This window comes from Abramis brama, assembly GCF_963993115.1.
Source record: "Abramis brama genome assembly, chromosome: 8".
In the NCBI taxonomy this organism is placed as follows: domain Eukaryota; kingdom Metazoa; phylum Chordata; class Actinopteri; order Cypriniformes; family Leuciscidae; genus Abramis; species Abramis brama.
In genome coordinates, this window is record NC_139970.1 from 20,522,784 (window position 1) to 20,544,316 (window position 21,533).

The window sequence follows — 21,533 nt, forward strand, 5'->3', positions numbered from 1 at the left end:
ATTCTCTCTCTCACTCGCTGTCACACACACACACACACACACACACACACACACACACACACACACACACACACACACACACACACACACTTCTGTTCCCTACTTCTGTGTGAGTTTTGAAATAATTCAGTGGAATTCTTTCCCTGGCACACATTCTCTCTCTCACTCGCTGTCACACACACACACACACACGCACACACACACACACACACACACACACACCCTCAAGAGTCCTTTTACCGTAAACCTGATTCATTTTCCTGAAACAGTGACATAGACAAGCCTTCATGTTGATTAAATGGATGGGCAGTGTTGAAACACCAGGACATTGCTACACTGTTGCATATTTTATCAGAAAATTTGTAATATTGATATGTAACCGTGTGAGCATGCATCTAAATACACCAAATGTTTTGCAAATGTTTCTACACTTAATCTATTGTTAGTTCTCACACTCAAGGTTACAAATAAAAGCTGAGTTTGGCCTAGCTGGAACCATTGAGAATTAATTTGCTCATTTCAAGGATTTAAAAGGACATTTTCAGAGTAGCCCATGATAACCCTTACGAAAAAGGAAGTATACTTCAAGTTCATTTTATGAAGTTCAAATATGTAGTAAGTATACTTTATTTAGTAAGTATACTAATACTAATACTTTATGTAGCAAGTATACTTTATGTAGTAAGTATACTTTATGTAGCAAGTATACTAATATCAATGTACTAGTAGTAAACTTGTAGTGTACTATTTAAATACTGCTTGGGACTTGGCTCACTTTTCTATATAAAATGATATGTTTAAGTGTACTATAAGTATAACAGTAGTAAAATTTAGTTCACAACTACGTTTCTCATTTGTACTGCATCTGTACTACAAGTGAACTTATAAGTAGTCTATACTAGTGGTTTACTATTTTAATACTTGTAATACTTTTTTATTTTATGAAAGTACACTTTGAAGTGTACTCTAGTTAGTAGTTTTATACTGTGAATAAGTGAATATAACATAATTATAGTTTCTATTTGTATATTATTTTTGCACTTTAATTACTAATATGTTCCTATTTAGGTATTCATTTTTTATACTTGAAATATACTATTAACTGTACTTTAACTCTTTCTATTTTAAGAACATTTTATTTTAGCTTCATGCATCCTTTTTATCAACACTTGAATGTGGGTAAGTTCCATAAAACATTACATTTGCGTAAGCAATCTTTATTCACTTGTTTGTTTCTGCTTCTTCTTCACCTGTGTTTGAATCCGGGGATTCTTTCAGAAGATGTGTAATAGCGCCCCCTACCGTATAACAGTAAAAAACATGGATTGCTGGAAAATTCTGTCAATGGCGGGAAAGAGTAAAGTAGATATTAATATCGACTATACAAGCCAAGTATACTTAGAATACTTCATCATACTTTTAAGTATCCCGATCAAAGGACTGAGTTACTAGTATAGTACCAAATATACTTAGACCTTTCTGTCAGTATAAATCAAGTATACTTAAGTGCTATTTTAAGTTTATTTCCGAGAATTACATAAAAAGTAGACTGAAAGTATGCTTCACTGAAAAAAAATGATTTGTTGAATTTAAGCAATTTTTTTTATCGTAAGTGGTTGCACACAATTGATTTTAGCTACATTTAAACAAATGCATTAAGTTGAACTAAAATTGATTAAGTTCAACTTAATGCATTTGTTGAAATGTAGCTAAAATCAATTGTGTGCAACCACTTACTATTTTTTTTTAAATTAAATTCAACAAATCATTTTTTTCAGTGTTTCTTATTTTTAGTTAAAAAGAAGCATACCATCCTTCGACACTTGAATAAACTTCTTTTTCGTAAGGGTAAGTTTAGTCAAAGAAACAGAAATAGACATTTCTAGATATGCAGAACAGGAAAAGAACATTTAAAAAGCACCTGAATGAATCAAAGTGCATTGTAGTCCAATTCTAAACTTAATCTCCTGGTCTCTATTATTGACACTTCATATAATAAAAGACAGATTATATATTCTATAACGTTAGCTATGCTGAGAGCCTTTAATACCTCATACGCACTTAAAGTTCTCTGTGATTTGTTTTCATTGACCTGTAAACAATACCAGGTGTTAAAATGTCAACCATTTCCAAAGACAAATGACAATCTGTCCTTTGATGGTTATTAATTGAGGACTTCTGTTCCCATTGAAGAGTCACACTGCAGTATGGCTCTTTACCAATGCAAACAGCAGAAACAAACAAACTCAGAGACACAGGTACGCAAGATTAAATTTGTGGGTGAGGCCATGATTTAATAGAGCATTCATTGTAATTTTATTCTTTATTCAAGAGACCATTTTAGATGATCTAACTGTTGCTGAATAAACTTGAGTGAATGAATAGAAATTAATCCCCCATTCAAGTTTTCTTTGTCTGTAAGGAAGAAAGAAAAAAACAGTTGATGCTGTGCTTTTATAAACTATTATATATACTATAATATACTGTACTATACTACTATTATATTATATTATATTATATTATATTATATTATATTATATTATATTATATTATATTATATTATATTATTAGACTGAATTAATGCCAAATTATTTTTCTGTTGCACAACTAGTATGGCTAACAATGCCAAGGTCACAGGGTTTGATTCTCACACCAATAAAATGTGTACTTGAAATGTAATGCAAGTCGCTTTGGAGCATCTGTCTCCAAAATATCTTTAAATCCTTTTTAAAGATTGGAAGTTGCATGCAAGTTCCAATTAAATCTTTTTTTTTGCATTGTACATTCTTTATGCAAAATGTTTTGTATTAGTAAAAGGCATTAAACTAGGCATTCATCACTGCTTGCAAAGGACATATTAATCACAGTATAGGGACAGCAGGACATTTAACTAATGCATGACCAGATGTACCATTTAGCAGTGCTGCAGTGTTTTAATTAGTCCAATTGCAGCGAGTGTCCAACCCTTCAACCACACCACCGCATTTAAGGGTTAAGCAGCCTGATAAATGGCTTCTTTCACAAGCTTTTGGCTGAGCTGGGGCTCATTTTGTCTGCACCCCCCCCCCCCCCCCCCCCACACCTCCCATACCTCCCATCTCCTCCTCCCTCTTGTCTCTGTGGGGTCAGTCAGTGAGACGATAATTGAGAGATTCCCAAACAGTAATCTTTTATCTGCCTGATTGACCTCAAGTCCTATTCAGTAGAAAGCAACTAAGTGACATCTGTTGACTCTGCTTGAAAAGGACATCGCAGGCTGCATTTGTTTAAGTGGCTGTACACCCTTTGTGATCGCAGTGTCCGCTGCTTTTATTAACATGTTGAGCTGTTAAACACTCTAGCTTGTTTTCTGAGGTGACATTAGCTTTTCTTGACGCCAAGTGGACAATTCACAGGAAAACGAATTCAGCTATAGTCACACATTGCACAAAGAAATCTTCTTATTTATCAGGAACTTATGAAAAAACACCAAGATATATTAGTTGCTCATAAGGATTGTGCATGTAATAATGCCAATGTCTAATAATGCCTAAGAAATCTTATTTGGAGAAAAACAGGTGGTGAAAACCTGTAGTTTTCCCAGTTAAAGAGACCCAAAAATGAAAATTCTGTCATCATTTACTCACCCTCAAGTTGTTCCAAACCTTTATGAATTGTTTTTCTTCTGCTGAACACAAAACTTAAGAAGATATTTTGAAGAATATGAGTATGGGGAAAAATACAATGGAAGTCAATGGGGTCCATCAACTGTTTGGTTACCGACATACTTCAAAATATCCTCTTGTGTTCAGCAGAAGAAAGAAGTTCATACAGGTTTGGAACAACTTGAGGGCGAGTAAATGATGACAGAATTTTCATTTTTGGGTGTACTATCACTTTAACTTGCAATACATGCACTAAAATAGCTTTTAAAGAGGCTACATGCGATTTTCTGAAATTTAAACTCGCGACTGACACCTGTGGCCAAAAAACGGAACTGCTCTTCCTTTCTGCTCGCTCTCGTACGTGCACACTTCACAAGTCATCCGCTGCAAAGAAGTCAACATTATGTTTACAGAGGTAAGAACAGTCAAATACATAATATTGTTTGAGAAACTAAGTTTGTTTGCTGACAAACGGTGGTGGCAGAGTGATCTGAAACGTTTAACATAAACGCGCTTGACGTCACATCCGCAGACAGCGCACGAAAAATCCGACCCGACAGAAAATAGGAAAAATAGGATACAGGCTTATAGGTGCACCCACTGTGAGCTGACAAGGTGTCAGTATGCTCATCAGGAGATGTTTGAGTCATAAATGGTCAAATAAAAAGGCTATTGTTACGTTTATTTTGGGGAAAAAGTTGCATGTAGCCTCTTTAAAATAGATTCTGCATAAATGTATTTTTTTAATCTTATTAAGGCTGATCTAAGAGTGAATGACAAAATGAAAATGGTTGGAATAGTGTGCTTTAGCATAATGGTCTTATTTTAGAATGCATGTATGCAATGTATGACCTTCCTAGATTTGACTCCAAACATGTTGCGACCGTTCCTCAATAAATCATCCGTCTTAATCAAAGTAGAACCCTCCTCCATCACTAAAGCAGTGCAGCGAGTCCAATTCCACTACACAATGCGGCATAATGGAACTATTTATTTCCATAATGCCGCATTGTCACTGTGATGTTGTGCCCTCGGGACGATGACGGAGAGGCGGAAGGATCGAGGAGAGGTGACGAAGTGCTAGAACAGAAAGGGTGGGGGGGTTCTAATTAGCGAATGAAATTTCATGTTGGGCTCCATAGGAGATAAATTAGCTTTTGACAGCTCCTCCCTTTCAGCTTGTCAGAACCTCTGACAGAACGGCCAGTTAACGGATTGCTAATTCCTCTTTTTGGCCTCCCTGGTCCGGACTGCTGGTCCAAGACCATTTCCTAAATGGACTGAAGCCATATGTAGAGCTGGCAACATGCCACTTTACACAGATGCAGCAATACAAACCCCATCTCATGCATCAAACCTAACTGTTTTGGTGGTGATTTCGTAAGAATTCATTCTACTTGATGTAAAAAATCCAAGCATGAAGGTCCACCCTTAAACCTAACCATCAGAGAGGAGTAAGCAGGTCATATGGAAACATAAAAAATGAGATCGTACAAATTCATACGTATTAGCCACCAAGTTACCAAAATGTAAAATTTTCCACGAGTGTGTCTCAGTTACACCTAAAGCAAACGATGACTGCACATTGTCAAAACTCGGTATAGACCTTATGTAGCCCCTCCCCTTTTCAGCGCTGCGCTCGTTGTGTTCTGTCTTCCGGTTTGTATTTCCACATCATGAAAGTAAGATCTTACGGATTTACGAATGAACCGCTCTTTTTAAAATCTTCCTGTTCTACTGAAATTAGTTATTACATCCACTAAAGACATTACAGTTGCTAATGATAACTTTCAGTAACTCTACAATAAGGAAATCCACTTCACCAGCTAATTACTCTTCGACAATGATGCCATAGAAATATACACAACTACTGCAAAAACGGAAGTTCGAAGACAAATCTCGATATGGCTGCGCGCTTGTTTCACTGGTGCATAAGGTCTATATAAACCTTCTTCATATGTTTCCATCCAAAGTAGCGAATTTAAAGGATTAGTTCACCCCAAAATGAAAATTTCCTAATAATTTACTCACCCCAATGCCATCCAAGATATCCATGTCTTTCTTTCCTCAGTGGGAGAGAAATTATGTTTTTTGAGGAAAACATTTCTGGATTTTTCTTCTAACAATGGACTTCATTGGTTACCATCGTTTTTAAGTCCAAATCAATGCAGTTTCAAAACTCTTTGAAGTGTTTAAAAGGGCTGTACGCGATCACAGCTGAAGAAGAGGTTATCTAGCGAAATGATAGGTCATTTTTTTTTTTAAATTATAATTTATAGACTTTTTACCTTCAATAGTTCGGATTGAGCTGATCAACAAACGGACAGGGAACTATGTCATCACGTTGAAAGGTCACGTCGGCGCCGGCAATACTATTTGAACTACTATTCATATTCATCAGAATGTTATTCATATACTATTCATATTCATATTCACTGAATACTATTACTATATATATAATAGCAAACAATACTATTTGAACTATCCTCCTACGTACGGTCGCATTGTAAACAGAGGGGCGGTACTTCTGCCGGCGCCGACGTGACCTTTCAACGTGATGACATAGTTCCCTGTCCGTTTGTTGATCAGCTCAATCCGAACTATTGAAGGTAAAAAATCTATAAATTATAATTTTTTTGAAAATGACCTATCATTTCGCTAGATAACAACATCTTCTTCAGCTGTGATCGCGTACAGCCCCTTTAAACACTTCAAAGACTTTTGAAACTGCATTGATTCGGACTTAAAAACGATGGTAACCAATGAAGTCCATTGTTAGAAGAAAAATCCAGAAATGTTTTCCTCAAAAAACATAATTTCTCTCCCACTGAGGAAAGAAAGACATGGATATCTTGGATGGCATTGGGGTGAGTAAATTATTAGGAAATTTTCATTTTGGGGTGAACTAATCCTTTAACTTATGCGCAAAATTGTAATATCGCATAACTTTTGCGAATAAGGCGTTTCTTTAGTTCATCTATGGTTCTATGAAGAACCTTTAACATCCATGGAACCTTTTCATTGCTCAAAAGGTTCTTTATAGTGAATTTTACATGATGAATTTATAGTGAACAAAGGTTCTTCAGATTATTAAAAGGTTCTTTACACTACGAAAAAAGTAGTTCTTTTAACAACTGATCACTGAAAGTTTCTTTCGGGGGCACAGGCTTGTACAGTTCAGCTTATTGCCCACTAAATTATTTTGAGTAGTGATAATGTCAATCTTATTATTATGAAACGTATTATATTGTTATTATATTATTTGATGATTTATTTAAGACAGTCGACATGGAAAAAATCTGAACTAGATTAAAATCTGATTAAAACCTGTAAATAAGCAGAACGTTTTGGAGTTCGATTTTTTTATAGAATGTACATTTCTTTTGTCCAAAATTCTGCATTTTCAAATCACTATTCATTAACCCGAATTTGTGATCATTTGAACTTCTTTGCACAAAAGATCAGATGTTCTTGCTTCCATTGAAACACAATATGTTTATCGAAACATACCTAATTTAATTCTGAAATATACATTTTTCAATTAAACTTTTCACTAATGTTAAGGGAAAAATATTACATTTGAAAAATGCATTTTCACTAGTGTTCCCAAGACCCAAGTTTCAGTAATGTTCGAGATACTAAATTATTCACAAGTGAGATTTCCTTCTGGATGAGAACATGCTTTTTAGGACCCTTTCTGTGCCCCCTAGACTTGATCCCCTTATAGATCATCACACATTTAAATACACCTCGCAGCCTATGCAGTCACTCTGCAAATTGGCATAGATTTGCAAAGCAAATATTAAATTTTAACGACAACCTTCCAGACAAACACAGAGATTTAATGTGCGCATGTCATTATCTAAGAGAATATTTAATGAATTCCTGATGGAAATCCGATGCTGTAATTTATGAATGACAGGTTTATGATATAAAAGCACAGACATAATCAGTACATAAAGGGATCGCAGGCTGTACACAGATATTTGTTTCAGAGTTATTCACGATGGCTATTCAAATATTGGCTATTCATGGGATATTCAAATGGATAATGGTGTGTAGCTATACATTTCGATTGGGGTTAAAAGCTAAAGGTTATCGTTTTTTTTTTTTTTGCTTTTCTGCTTTCTACTTAAGATATGCAAATCTCATTCTTTTCTTTTTAAGAAAGCATTACTTAGCATGTGAACTATGGGAAGGGTGCACAATTCAGAAAAGTGAGGTGGTTTTGAATTATGGCTGCATGTGGTCCCTTCATTCCTGCCACAGTGAGGACTGTCTGATTAAAAAACATATAGTCTATTGGTGGGTGGGGATGCTTATCCTACAGCAGGATTAGGTGCAACCATTCGGACGAGCAGGGCTAATTGAACTGTCATATTTAATTTGCTCACCTCTGACAGCCACACACACATACAACCCTGGATGAAACTGTGAGCTGACTAGGATGGTCCTGGAAGATAAACACAGAGCCTGATTAGATGTAGTAGTTATCCATCATACCTGTCCTGTTATATATCTCCAGACTGACCAAACACACACATACCCGTACACAAAGGCCACGGCAATTCAGCCCTGGCTTATGTGCATGTTGTTTGATTTTTGCTTTGCTAATTAAATTTCACCCTGACATATAAAAATACGGCTATACTTTGGAAGTTATTACATTGTGGTTCAGGAATCTGGAATGATATCCCATAAATTATTGTGACTCAGGAGCAGAAATGACCCCAAAGAAATGTACTGATTAAACTGTTTTAATATTTTATATGTCTGGAAAGAGATTGCATTGCATGTATTTAGTTTATTTTGTTTTTAATGAAATGTATACATTTCATTAGATGTTTCATTAAAATAAAAACTTAAGTTTAGTTGCTACCTTAAATTTATAAGTATAATCAAATTGGCTGTGCAAGTCATTTCAACTAAGGGGCCATTTGTTTTCAACTAAAAACAGAAAATTGTATGCGTTTTGGTTGTTCATTTACATGACAATATGTTTTCAGGGGCTGAAAACGCTAACTTTTGAAAACGGGTTTCATAGTAAAAACGATACTGTTATTGTCTCCGTGTAAACTACAAATACGCGAATTTGTGAAACCAGTGACAGGCGTATTACATGTTCAGTCTATAGGCGTGTAGTGTTTCTTTACAAAGTCACAGCGCCAACTACTGGCCTGGCATGAATAATACATTGTGTTAAGTCATTTTTGTGGATCTGTGTGAAAGGGGATCATTATGACAATGTTGTCGTCTGTACACAAAAAAACGAACGAAAAACTTTTCCATTTTTAGTACATCATTGTCTTGTAAATGTGCCCTTAAACTGACTTTAAAAAAAAGAGTTGAATCTCGTATAACTTTTTTTTTAAACTTGAAATTGCTTAAAATATTTCGATGAGTTTAAGTAATGTAAAAACATACACTATATTGCCAAAAGTTGTGGGATATCTGCCTTTACATGCACATGAACTTTAATGACATCCAATTCTTAATCCGTATGGTTTAATATGGAGTCGGCCCACCTTTTGCAGCTATAACAGCTTCAACTCTTCTGGGAAGGCTTTCCACCAGGTTTAGGAGTGTGTATATGGAACTTTTTGACCATTCTTCTAGAAGCGCATTTGTGAGGTCAGGCACTGATGTTTGATGAGAAGGCCTGGCTCGCAGTCTCCGCTCTAATTCATCCCAAAGGTGTTCTATCGGGTTGAGGTCAGGACTCTTTGCAGGCCAGTCAAGTTCTTCCACACCAAACTCACTCATCCATGTCTTTATGGACCTTGCTTTGTGCAATGATGCGTAGTCATGTTGGAACAGGAAGGGGCCATCCCCAAACTGTTCCCACAAAGTTGGGAGCATGAAATTGTCCAAAATGTCTTGGTATGCTGAAGTATTAAGAGTTCCTTTCACTGGAGCTAAGGGGCCAAGCCCAACCCCTGAAAAACAGCCCCACACCATAATCCCCCCTCCACCAAACTTTACACTTGGCACAATACAGTCAGACAAGTACCGTTCCCATGGCAACCGCCAAACCCAGACTTGTCCATCAGATTGCCAGACAGAGAAGCGGGATTCATCACTCCAGTTAACACGTGTCCACTGCTCTAGAGTCCAGTGGCTGCGTGCTTTACATCACTGTATTCAACGCTTTGCATTGCACTTGGTGATTTAAGGCTTGGATGCAGCTGCTCGGCCATGGAAACCCATTCCATGAAGCTCTCTACACACTGTTCTTGAGCTAATCTGAAGGCCACACGAAATTTGGAGGTCTGTAATTATTGACTCTGCAGAAAGTTGGTGACTTCTGCGCACTGTGCACCTCAGCATGCGCTGACCCCGCTCTGTGATTTTACGTGGTCTACCAATTCATAGCTGAGTTGCTGTTGTTCCCAATTGCTTCCACTTTGTTATAATACCACTAACAATTGACCGTGGAATATTTAGTAGTGAGGAAATTTCACGAATGGACTTATTGCACAGGTGGCAACCTATCACGGTACCACGCTTGAATTCACTGAGCTCCTGAGAGCGACCCATTCTTTCACAAATGTTTGTAGAAACTGTCTGCATGCGCTTGATTTTATACAACTGTGGCTATGGAAGTGATTGGAACACTTGAATTCAATGATTTGGAGGGGTGTCCCAATACTTTTAGCAATAGTATAGTTTGCCATGTTTTACTGATCTTGTAATTTTTTTAGAGTGCAATGATTGACATTATACATTTCATTAAATAAATAATATCATTATTGGTATTGAATTTTTACTATAAAATGTAATGCCATAATTGGTATTGCATGTTTATTTATTTATTTACTTTTTTTATGAAATGTCTCAATTGGTAAAAGAGAATTATATGTTTTTGTGTTTTTTTTATCTCAGCAAAAGAACCACCCACGATGCACCACCAGCTCCTGATGTTGCCACCATTTCTTCCGGAGCAACAGATGTTTGTAGCAGCTCTGCGGGACTAATTATCCATCCCAGTCATCCTCTCTGTGTAGTACGTGCACGTGTGTGTTGAACTTTCCGTTATGCTTTAACTCAACAACGGTAGGATTTACCAGTAATTATCCAGAAACACACCCCTCTTGCCTCAGCCATTGTCTTGATGTCTCTGCAACATAGCTGTCATTAATCAAACGATTCAACGCAGGCCTGAACTGGTTAACCTGCACCGCCCAGCCCTGGTTACTGAGGAAGTTTTCAATTCCCTCTGGTCAATCACAAGGACACAAGAGTGCAACAATGGGATGGTTCTGAATGGAAATTAAAATAACATGCAACAATTCAGTGGAATCCAGCATGCAATTTTAACTTTTGGTAGGTCTGGACAAAGACTTAAATTCGCTGAGTAGGAAGGCTGGAATTGGAAATTAGACAGCACATTAGCTTTAAAGCTGTCACTGAAACCTACACAAGCATAGCACATTGCTATTTTTTTACATCTGACCTAGAGCAAGAGGTCAGACAGTTACGAAAGGGGCAGCCCATGTTGCATTTGTGTATGAATAGCTGTCTATTCAGTGACTCTTTTACAGTCTCTTGAATACAAGTGTTGGCTCCCTTCTGGACAGCCAGAATGCTGAGTGCTTGCACTTTTGGCAGGCTTGTTAGGCATCTGTGGTCTCCTTTTTTAGAAAGAGGACATTTATTTGTAGATCTGTCTTGAAAAATAGTGTTACCATTTTACTCACTCTTCAAATTTCACAGTATACAAATGTATTAAAATCAAATCATTTTAAAGTAAAATATTTGTAAAAAAAATAAAAATAAATCTGTATTTGTATAGTTATTCAGTCCTCGCATTTATAAAGCGATTTTCAGCAATAACCACTTTGGGTCCTTTGTGCTATGAAACATTTCATTCATTTAGATGTGTTTCTGGCCCATTCACTCAGCTGTATATGCTTCAGGTTGCTCGGGTAAGCCAATTTTTAAATAGCACAGTTTCTGAATTGTTGGGGATCAGGGCAGAAACCTGCTCAATATTATGCTTTTTGAAAACTCCAGATGAGTTTTCACGGAAAAAAAAGTTGCCTCAAATTTGTAAGTACAATCAATGTTTAAGTCATTTCAACTTAAATTACATTAAACACTTAACAATTTGTATACTTGTGTAACTTGTTAAAAAAAGTTGAAAATTGCTTAACTTATTTTAATTTTATTTTTTGAGTTAAAGCAAAGTAAAAACATATGTTGTCATACCTTATTGATCATATTTGGCTTCTTTTGTGTCTTTTATTTAGTTCTTTGCATTTTTAGGGACCAGGCACCTAATTTACTACATTAATTTAGTTATTGATATTATTGTGTACCTTTATTTGTAACAAATTATTTTCAGTTGAATACAAACTGTTCTAATTGATCTTCTTTTAAATGAACTTAAGTTTCATTTTCACAGCTGTCCTACCCCAACCCCAAAGATATAGGCTACTTAATGTGGTACTTATTGTATTTTATTGTTTGCAGAGGTCTTTTTAACACAATGTTGCATTTAAAAAAGGTGTATTAATTGTATAATATTTATAGCCTACTGATTAATAATATTAGTATTTGATAACAAATTTGATTCAGTGCCTTAAAATAATAATAAATGAATCAGTATTTGAAACATTTTATTATGCCATTTCATTTATTTTCATTTTATTTATATTGATATTGGAGAGAGTAGATTTCAGTCTGAAAACCCCCCCAATGAAACAATGTTAAAATCGTGATCTAATTATTTTAATTTCTGACTGAATGAAAAGTAAGTCACTGACAGCAAGAATATATTAATTGCAGTGCTTAAAAGTGGGGATTCACACAATTGCAACTTCTTTTTCAAATAGCACTTTTGAGCTGTTGGAGGCAAATAAATGTAAAACTGAATTACTATCACAGGTTACCTCAAAATATATGCCATTTATCTTTCCAGAAATGAAAGAAAATAAAGGCAGATCTTTTTATTATCTTTTCTGCTGTGTAAACTCTACCACTGTTAATGATTGACAGGTAGAAGCCTAATAATTGACCTTTATCTTCCTAATGAACTGAGATTAATTATAACCTCAAGGTCTTGTCTGGGAACTCACTGACAGTGCTGAGAGCATGACCAGACTTCCCATGAGAAAAACGATTCACAGAAAAACAAATAGGCCTAACAGAGAATTAAATTGTTGTTTAGACGACTTAAAACAGCAGTCTCCAGGTGTGAAAGCCATGCCTTTAAGCTACTGAATAATATTGGCATCTTTCTCGTTTTTGAATCAATGTTTTTTTACTTTCTAATATATGAACGTAGCCTACTCCACTTTCTAACGTGTTGGCACGGTACCATAGTGTCAGATCGTTATTCTCTCCAACCGTCTCCAGTTGTTTCGACATTCGTTAGGCTACTGGAAAAACAAGCAGCAAATTACCGGCAGATAATTTCAGAACATCACAACTGCAGCATGTGCGTTTGCGCTTCATGCTTGTCGATTTATTTGTGCATTAGTATATGTTTGCACCCGATAAGAAGAAATAGGGGTGAGCGGGTGGTCATGCAAACACGCCGCATTACTAGTGTGTGTGAGAAAAGTAAGGCGGCATCGCACCTGCGAGCGCGCGGAGTGGAAAAGGTCAACATGTCCGCCATTGTCCCTTTGTCAAGGTTAGTGTGAGTTAGCAATGTATTTGAACCTTTAAGTAGGCTATTTATTACACCATTCAGGAAAAACCTGAAACTTAATTTCAGAGTGCAATTTATGTTGAATCCCTCCTCTGTGCACTATGCAGTCCTCTTCAGTGCTCTAAATAAGCTACTTTAGTCAAGTAGCCTTGTAAAATTTGAATTGCCATCTGAATGTGACATAAGAGCATATAGCCTATTGGGCTATATCAGATAAACGACTGGCTATTCAGAATTTCAGATTACAAGATTTTTGCACGTCATTTGACATTCTCTTTATAATTTGCATTTTAAAAAACACTAGGTTTCGATTCTATTCTTTCAAATTATTTTTTTAAATGGTTATAGGCCTATCGTTGCAATTTTAATTACTAATTGTACTCTATTATTAATTATATTAAACAAGGCTTACTTGCACCTAACATATTTCTTAAACATTTTGTTCCACTAAGAATTGAATTAGGCTACTGATGAGGAAAATCACGTTTAATAAAATTAAATATTATAACATACCGTGTAAACCCAATCTTTATACAGTGAAATAAGAAACCAGTCGAAATCATATCGATAATGTGAATGAATATGTAAACTATTTGTGAGATATTTTGATTGCTAATATGCTGTAGGCTATTTGTAAAAATCCTTTTTCTGTACACGTTTTATTAATATTGTCCAGTACAGGCCTAGCCTATTGCAAATAATTCGGTAGACACAAATTATTTTTATAAGACCAATTGTTGTGAACAAATGTTTGTGTGGCCAATTTATAATATTTCATATTTTTATCAATCGACTGATTAGTCGTAAGCGATGTGAATTTTATGGCTTGATGTTGAAATAAATTCCTGTGTAGTGAATTAATTAGAATGTATTGGAAGATTCTCAACGATAAGGGCATCCAAATGAACCAATCAGAGAGTGTTTAGGAGGAGCGTGCTAGAGCGCGAGACAGTCAAAAACTGATGCCTGCTCGCGCTCCAGGGCATAGCGTTGCGTCACGGGTGGTATAGAGATGAAAACACTCAGTCACAGTAACAAAATATCCACAACTGTCTTAAAGAATTAGACAATATTACCGACGGTCAAAGTAAAAGTTCATTGTAAATGCAGGCTTAGTGTCAAGGGGAAAAAAGGAACTCTTAAACTCATAACCATATTTTTAGCTCCTATCGTACTTGACACTTAAAGTTCGGCTCCATGGATAAGTCGAAGAACTTTCGAATAGACGCTCTGTTGTCAGAGAGCTCTCAGCGGATAGTTCGCGAGGATTCCCCGGGACTGTGCAATGAAGGCATTGACATCGAGCCCGCAACATGCAAACGGACACAAAACTCTCCTACTCGCGCTTTTCAGCTTCAGACAGGGGTCATCCCCAAACCAGGCATGCTAAACATTTCTCACCCGGGATTTACCTCACTTTCTCAAGGGTCTGTGCAAGGAATGTATCCCTCACCTATGTACTCCATCACGGCATTCGGAGCGCAACATCCCACCTTCGCGTATTCTGGTTTTGCGCATCCGTACCCGGAGCACCTGAAAGCAGCAGCCGTGGCCGGTTCATTTCCGTTAGAACACTGGCTCCGGGCAGGACTCATAATGCCTCGCCTTGCAGACTACAGCGGTATGTGTGTCCCTTCTGCAGGTTTACTTTTTAAATAGCCTATACTTTAGTATTTAAAAAGTATTGAATCGAGTATCTAGCCATTGAAAATGTCTAAATGGTGCCACTATAATGGAGCTATGTCATTTTAAAGCATTTTTTTTTCAACTATGCTAATTTCCACCAAGTTTGCTACAAGTTTTTTTTTTTGTCGTTTTTTTTTCATAGTAAATAATGTTACAAAAACATCTATAAACCTTTATATATCCCAAAAAATATATTCATGTTCTCTCTGCAAAAAGTGCACTCACATGCCATAAATATTCTCTATCATAACTGAATCAGTATTTACTGCTAACGGAACTATAATGTAAGCTTTTTTTTATTTTCAGTCTTTTCATAGCATCATAAATGACAACTCCATTAAAACAGCCTTCATCGAAAGGAAAACTATAAAGAAACACTTAAAACAGCCTGAGCTTCATCAATAAAGTTATCTGGTAGCATTTATTGAATTTTCATTAAGTTAATGGTGCTCTCTGGTGTTTTATTGTCCCGCTAAAGCAATATCTCCCAGCCTTGTCATCAACAATAAACTGAAGTAAAGCTGTTATCATTATCTATTAGGGGGGAGTAACAAGAGGTGAATATGTTGTTTGCTGCGTCTGCTTGGTGTCTTCACCGTATGTCTTTGTTTTTTTGGCACAAGTCTCACACCTCCTTAATCAACAAACTCTCTTTTCAGGGGCACCTCAATCTGGTTTGATTGGAAAGTGCCGGAGACCACGCACAGCTTTCACCAGCCAGCAACTGCTAGAGCTGGAAAACCAGTTCAAACTCAACAAGTACCTATCACGACCCAAACGCTTCGAAGTGGCCACGTCTCTCATGCTGACCGAGACACAGGTGAGGAGAAAGCAACACACTCACATGTTTTATGTTTTAGTGAATTGATAGCTAATTTATGTGAAATCGTACAATCGCAATTGTACGTTTTCGTACAAGCTTACGCCCCACTGCTGGTTAGACGTAGACCTTCATATACTTTTTTTCCCTAAAAAATCATAAGTATTAATTCAAATCACATTGTACGGATTCATATGAAATCGGCACTTCGTAAAATAGTTGGCTAATGAAATCGGATTGGGAGAAATAAGGGATTTGTGGCACTGATACACAAGTGAGGAGAAAGCAACACACTCTCACACTGAAAAGTTGCTGCCTTAAATTTTTAAGTACAATCAACTTGGATGTTTAAGTAATTTCAACTTAAATTACATTGAACTGACTTAAAAAAATTAGTTGAATCGTGTATAACTTATAAAAAATTGCTTGACTTATTTTGTTGAGTTAAAGCAATGCAAAAACACATGTTGTCATAACTTATTGATCATATAAGTTTTTACAGTGGCATGGCAATTCATAACTATTTTATGTTTTAACGAAATGGTAGCAAATTCGTATGAATTTGAATATTATGTTTCGTACAACATGCCCCATGCCTGGTTAGGTTTAAGGGTTGGACCTTCATGCTTTTTTTACAAGAAAAATCATGCATTTCCGTACAAATCACACTGTATGAATCGCCACCTTGTAAAATAGTTACGCTTTCTCATGAAATCAGGATCTGAGAAAGAAGGGATAAGGTGAAAAAACATATTGCGTACAAAGCAACAACAAAACAATTTTGATAATCATTCAAATAAAAAGCTCTTGAATATTGCCAAAAGCTAATACCAATGCATCACCTTTTATGTAAATGATTGTGATGTTTGTTATGCATTTTCCAGGTGAAGATTTGGTTCCAGAACCGACGGATGAAGTGGAAGCGCAGCCGTAAAGCTAAAGAGCAGGCTGCGCAGCAGGAAACAGATGGCTGTAAGTCAGGAAAAAGAGGAAACAAGCCCAAAGACCTCAGTCGCTGCAGTGCACACGATGACGATGAGGATCTGGATGCAGAGGAGGAAGATGAAGAAGAAGAGGAAGAGTTCAGAAAATCCATTAACGTCGGTGTGAGCCTACCTCACCCTTCGGACTTCCTGCAGCACAGCTCCGCGCTGAGCTACAGCTCTCATGGCTCTTACTCTGATGACGACCTGGAAGAGATCGGTGGAGACCGAAAGATCAGGCTGGGGTTATGAGGGATTAACGGCAGCTGGATAGTCTGCATGTCCATTCATGAATCGGACTGCTAACTACATCAAGGTTTAAAATACCACACCTCGAGACTGAAAGCTGTTGATGTCAAAATTAAGTTCATTGACGTTTATAGTCGAAAAGTCTTAAATAATTCATGAAAATGGTCTTCCAGTTTATTTGCACTTAATATTTTTTCTTGAAGGCTGCTTGTAAACTGCAAATGTACACTATTTCAAACTTGTTTTTCTTATGCGATCAAACTCTTTACTATGTATGTTAATATGGACATTTTGGTTAAAAAAAAAGAAATAACAAAGCAGCTGTTGAACCAAATGAGGAGGCCTTTCCACTGAAAGTCACAGGCTGACTTGGTCTCTTAAACACATTTCGTTCGAGTGGATGCTGAGGGACAGAAGATTGTCCAGAGGTCATCAGTGTCAGCTTTCTTCCAGTAACCATTGACTAAGAAACACAGAGGAACTGCTAAATCCTCAGCAAATATTGAACAAGGGCAAACTGTGAACGGTTCATTAGTTAGTCCATTAGTTTATGTCATGTTGTTGCTGTTGGTGTCTTTAATGTTATTTAACTGTTATAGATTATATATCTAATTTATTCAACGTGATATCGGGACTCCGTTTGAAGGGTTGTGTGACCTTCAAAGATCGCTGGTAAAATATGTACTTGGAGACAAAGGGAAATAAACAAAATTGAAGATGAGTTTCAGGCATTCTCTCACTTGCTGTCATTGAACTCTTTTTGTTCTTTGAGGATGTGAAAATGCTGCAGTGCATACAAAAATAAATGTATAGGCTATGTTTATGCATCTGGCACATGAGCGAACGGTTTAAAACTAAATGAATGTTACCTGCATCCTATATTCATCGTCCCACTCTCCTCTCTCCCTTTTAACCTCTAGCTGACAGAGATGGTGATTAAAGCGCAGATGAATCTACAGTGCATTATAAACAACGAGAGCCCTGATATTTATGGCCACAGCCTCTCAAATATGAATTACTCAGGGGGGTTTACTGATAGGCAAATAATTAAGTTAATGAAGGGAAAGTAAAATAATCTACTCCTTATGCTGATGTCACCAGGCCATTTAATTTGAAAAGATTAATTACCTCAATGACCAAAAGAGCATTTTTACAGGGGTGTGGTGTTAGGCCAACAATTAAATATTAAAGCAGAGAAGGTGCAGTCAAGCTAGAATTGGACATATTTATATGTTGATTAAATGCATTGCAGTGACGGGAATAAATACCCTGCCAAACCAAAGGAAACTCGAGCACTCAAAGTGGCAAACTGTGAACATTTATTATCACGTATTTGGAAAAGTGCACCTGCATTTCGATCTCACCTGAGGCTACTGTTGAAGTCTTTGAGGGAAAAAAACGTCTCGCTGTATGTAGAATGTCCCTTGGCTGTTTCCGTCGGCGTTGTCATGGAGCTCGAACACAACTGATCTGGGAGTAAAACTTTCAGCATGGCGAAACAAATAAATCGACACATTTCTATTCAGTTTTGGCGTCTTGTTTGATATATAACTGCTTTAAATAAATCTACTGTGGTAAGTTATATTTTAGTAGGCTACACAATGTAAAAAAACGCGAGTTTTGCGATTGTATTAGTAGAAGGAACAAACGTAATATAAGCGTGTGACTGTAATACTCGTAATAATAGCAATACTCGCAATAATATAAGTTGTTTTTATTGTTTAGCAATCGATTTTATGATTGATTATAACAGAATTATAGAATGTATGCTATTTTAACGCCTTGTATAAGTTTTAAAAGAAAAGATGTGAGTAATTTTCTAAATCTAAAACATAACCCACTGTATCTTTATCAATAACATTTCATTTGATGATCCTCTGAGTCAGTCACCTTTGCTGTCACTGATTTTCATAAAGCAAATCACTTAAGCTAATAGAGAGGTAAAGAAATGAGTGACAGGGTCATACATTTACACCAGCCTCGGTTAACCTCAGAGTCAGACAGGCATATAAGTTAACAGATCCTGCTTTTGCAATAAATTTAAATGTATCACTTTAGCATGCAGCTGTTTAAAGTAATACAGATATTGCCTAATGGAGTATGGACTTTATATGTTCATAATATCAGTCAAGAAATTAAGGTTAATCTCTCTGATAAAGTCCCAAATCCTTCAAGTATTACAGTCATGTCTAACGTTAATTAATCTAATTTGATACAAAAGCTATATGAAATACAGCACTATTGACCTCTGTTGGTTTGTTTTAGTTGCAATGTTGACGGATAATCCAGTGAATCCTCTGAACTCAGGCATTCCCTTTGGAGGCACACACAACCCACATAAAAAGGTAAGGTGTTTTGAAAGTCAAAAAAGTGCAAAAAAAAAAAAGATGTCACACTCTATAGGCTATAGCAGGTTGTCACACTAATTGGGTTACAGTTTACAATGGAACATTTTAGACTGTGTGAAACAATTATTTAATTAAACACAACACAACACACACACATATATATACGCATAAAAACATTGTAATTTACCACAATAAAAATTACCTTTACAACTTGACAGCTAGCTCCTATTTCTTATTCATGCTATCTTCAGTTCTTATTTTTTGTTCATTATTACTCTTTTATGTCAACTATTTTGTTTCTTCTGCTATTGTTTGCCACTAGTTTTAATAAGTTGAATGATTTTGCATTGGCTTTTTGCTATCAGTCTGCTAAAATGCTTTCCTGAAATACAATGCCCTCTGCTGGTGTAAAAATACAATAGACATTATGATGTGCCTACTTTGTTTTCAGAGGGTCTCAAGCCTCAGGTCAGGGGGCCTTCAGAAGAGAACCCAAAACTGCTTCTTTGGGGTGGAGACCTGTGCTGAGCTGGTCTGGGAGGACTGGGAGCTGGGGCTAGAGTATACCAAATCTCTGTTCCTTAGAAGCATACATGGAAAACTCCTGAAACTCACTGTCAGGTCAGTCCACTTAAAACATTAGCCTAAATCATACAAGCACTCAAGGCTAAGTGTACTGGCAAGTACACTACCTTAATTAGTTTGGGGAAATTTTACGGTTTAGTTTAAAGGCTGCATTTAATATTGTAAAATGTTATTTCACTTTAAAATAACTGTTTTCTATTTGAATATACAGTACCTGAATATACTCCTAGCCTGCATTTTATTTGATAAAAAAAAAAAAAACAACAAAAAAAACGGTAATATTGTGAAATATTTTTTACAATATAAAATAATGGTAAAAAATAATTTATTTCTGTGATTTTTCAGCATCATTACTCCAGTCTTCGGTGTCACATGATCCTTCAGAAATCATTATAATATGCTGATTTGATACTCAGTTATTATCAATGTTGGAAACAGTTGTGCTGCTTAATATTTTTTTGGAGCCTGTGATACTTTTTCAGGATTCATTGATGAATAAAAAGTTAAAAAGAACAGTATTTATTCCAAATAGAAATCTTTTCTATCACTTTTTATCAATCACATCCTTGTGAATAAAAGTATTCATTTCTTTAAAAAAAAAGATACTAAAAAATATAAGATACAAAAAATACTGACACCAAACCTTTGAACGGTAGTGTATATTTTTACACAAATATTTATATTTTAAATAAATGCTGTTCTCTCTTTTTTTTTTTTTTTTTTTTATTCATCAAAGAATCCTGAAAAAAAGTAGCACAGGTAATACAAAAATATTAAGCAGCACAACTGTTTCCAACATTAATAATAAATCAGCATATTATAATTATTTCTGAAGGATCATGTGACACTGAAGCCTGGAGTAATGATGCTGAAAATTCAGCTTTCCATCACATAAATAAATTATATTTTAAAGCATATTCAAATAGAAAAAACATTATTTAAAATTGTAAAAATATTTTACAATATTAGTTTTTTTTTTTTTTTATCAAATACATGTAGGCTTGAAGAGCATAAGAGACTTCTTTCAAAAACATTAAAAATAGTAGTTTTAAACTTTTTACTGTATTTTAAAATATAATTTATTCCTGTGATGGCAAAGCTGAATTTTCAGCATCATTACTCCAGTCGTCAGTGTCACATGATCCTTCAGAAATCATTCTAAAATGATGATTTAATACTCAAGAAACGTTTCTAGAAAACAGTTGTGCTGCTTAATATTGTTGTGGGAACCATAATACATTTTTATACAGGATTCTTGGATGAATAGTGAGTTCAAATTAACAGATTTTATTAGAAACAGGAATTTATATTATAAATATCTTTCCTGTCACTTTTGACCAATTTAATGCATCCTTGCTAAATAAAAGTATTACATTTAACTTAATCTTTACGAAAATATTTCTGACCCCAAATTGGTCAGGATTATAGTGACGGATTTGTTTTATTTTGTCAATTTCAGACCTCCTGAGTCCAAGTTCTTCAACACACCATATCATCAGACCATCCTTCTGAGCCCAGGAACATCTTTCTCACTCCCAGTTACTTTTCAGCCTCTTGAGAAAG

General features: G+C 35.9%; 2 protein-coding genes across 2 annotated transcripts in view; both read left to right on the forward strand.

Annotated features, from left to right (window-relative positions):
- Positions 1-14,318: 14,318 nt before the first annotated feature.
- On the forward strand, positions 14,319-17,721 carry mnx2a (motor neuron and pancreas homeobox 2a). The gene is made up of 3 exons (XM_084121145.1): positions 14,319-14,920; positions 15,645-15,805; positions 16,690-17,721. The coding sequence occupies exons 1-3, from the start codon at positions 14,497-14,499 to the stop codon at positions 17,038-17,040; spliced, it is 936 nt and encodes a 311-aa protein (XP_083977271.1). The 5' UTR covers positions 14,319-14,496; the 3' UTR covers positions 17,041-17,721.
- A 1,586-nt stretch (positions 17,722-19,307) lies between these two features.
- The window catches only part of cfap65 (cilia and flagella associated protein 65), a gene marked incomplete at its 5' end in the record, with an annotated part of 33,699 nt that continues 31,473 nt past the window's right edge, over positions 19,308-21,533 (forward strand). The window contains 3 exons of the mRNA XM_084122758.1: positions 19,308-19,382; positions 19,837-20,006; positions 21,430-21,532. Of these exons, the coding sequence (XP_083978884.1) occupies positions 19,308-19,382; positions 19,837-20,006; positions 21,430-21,532 (348 nt within the window). The remainder of the gene's footprint in view (positions 19,383-19,836; positions 20,007-21,429; position 21,533) is intronic.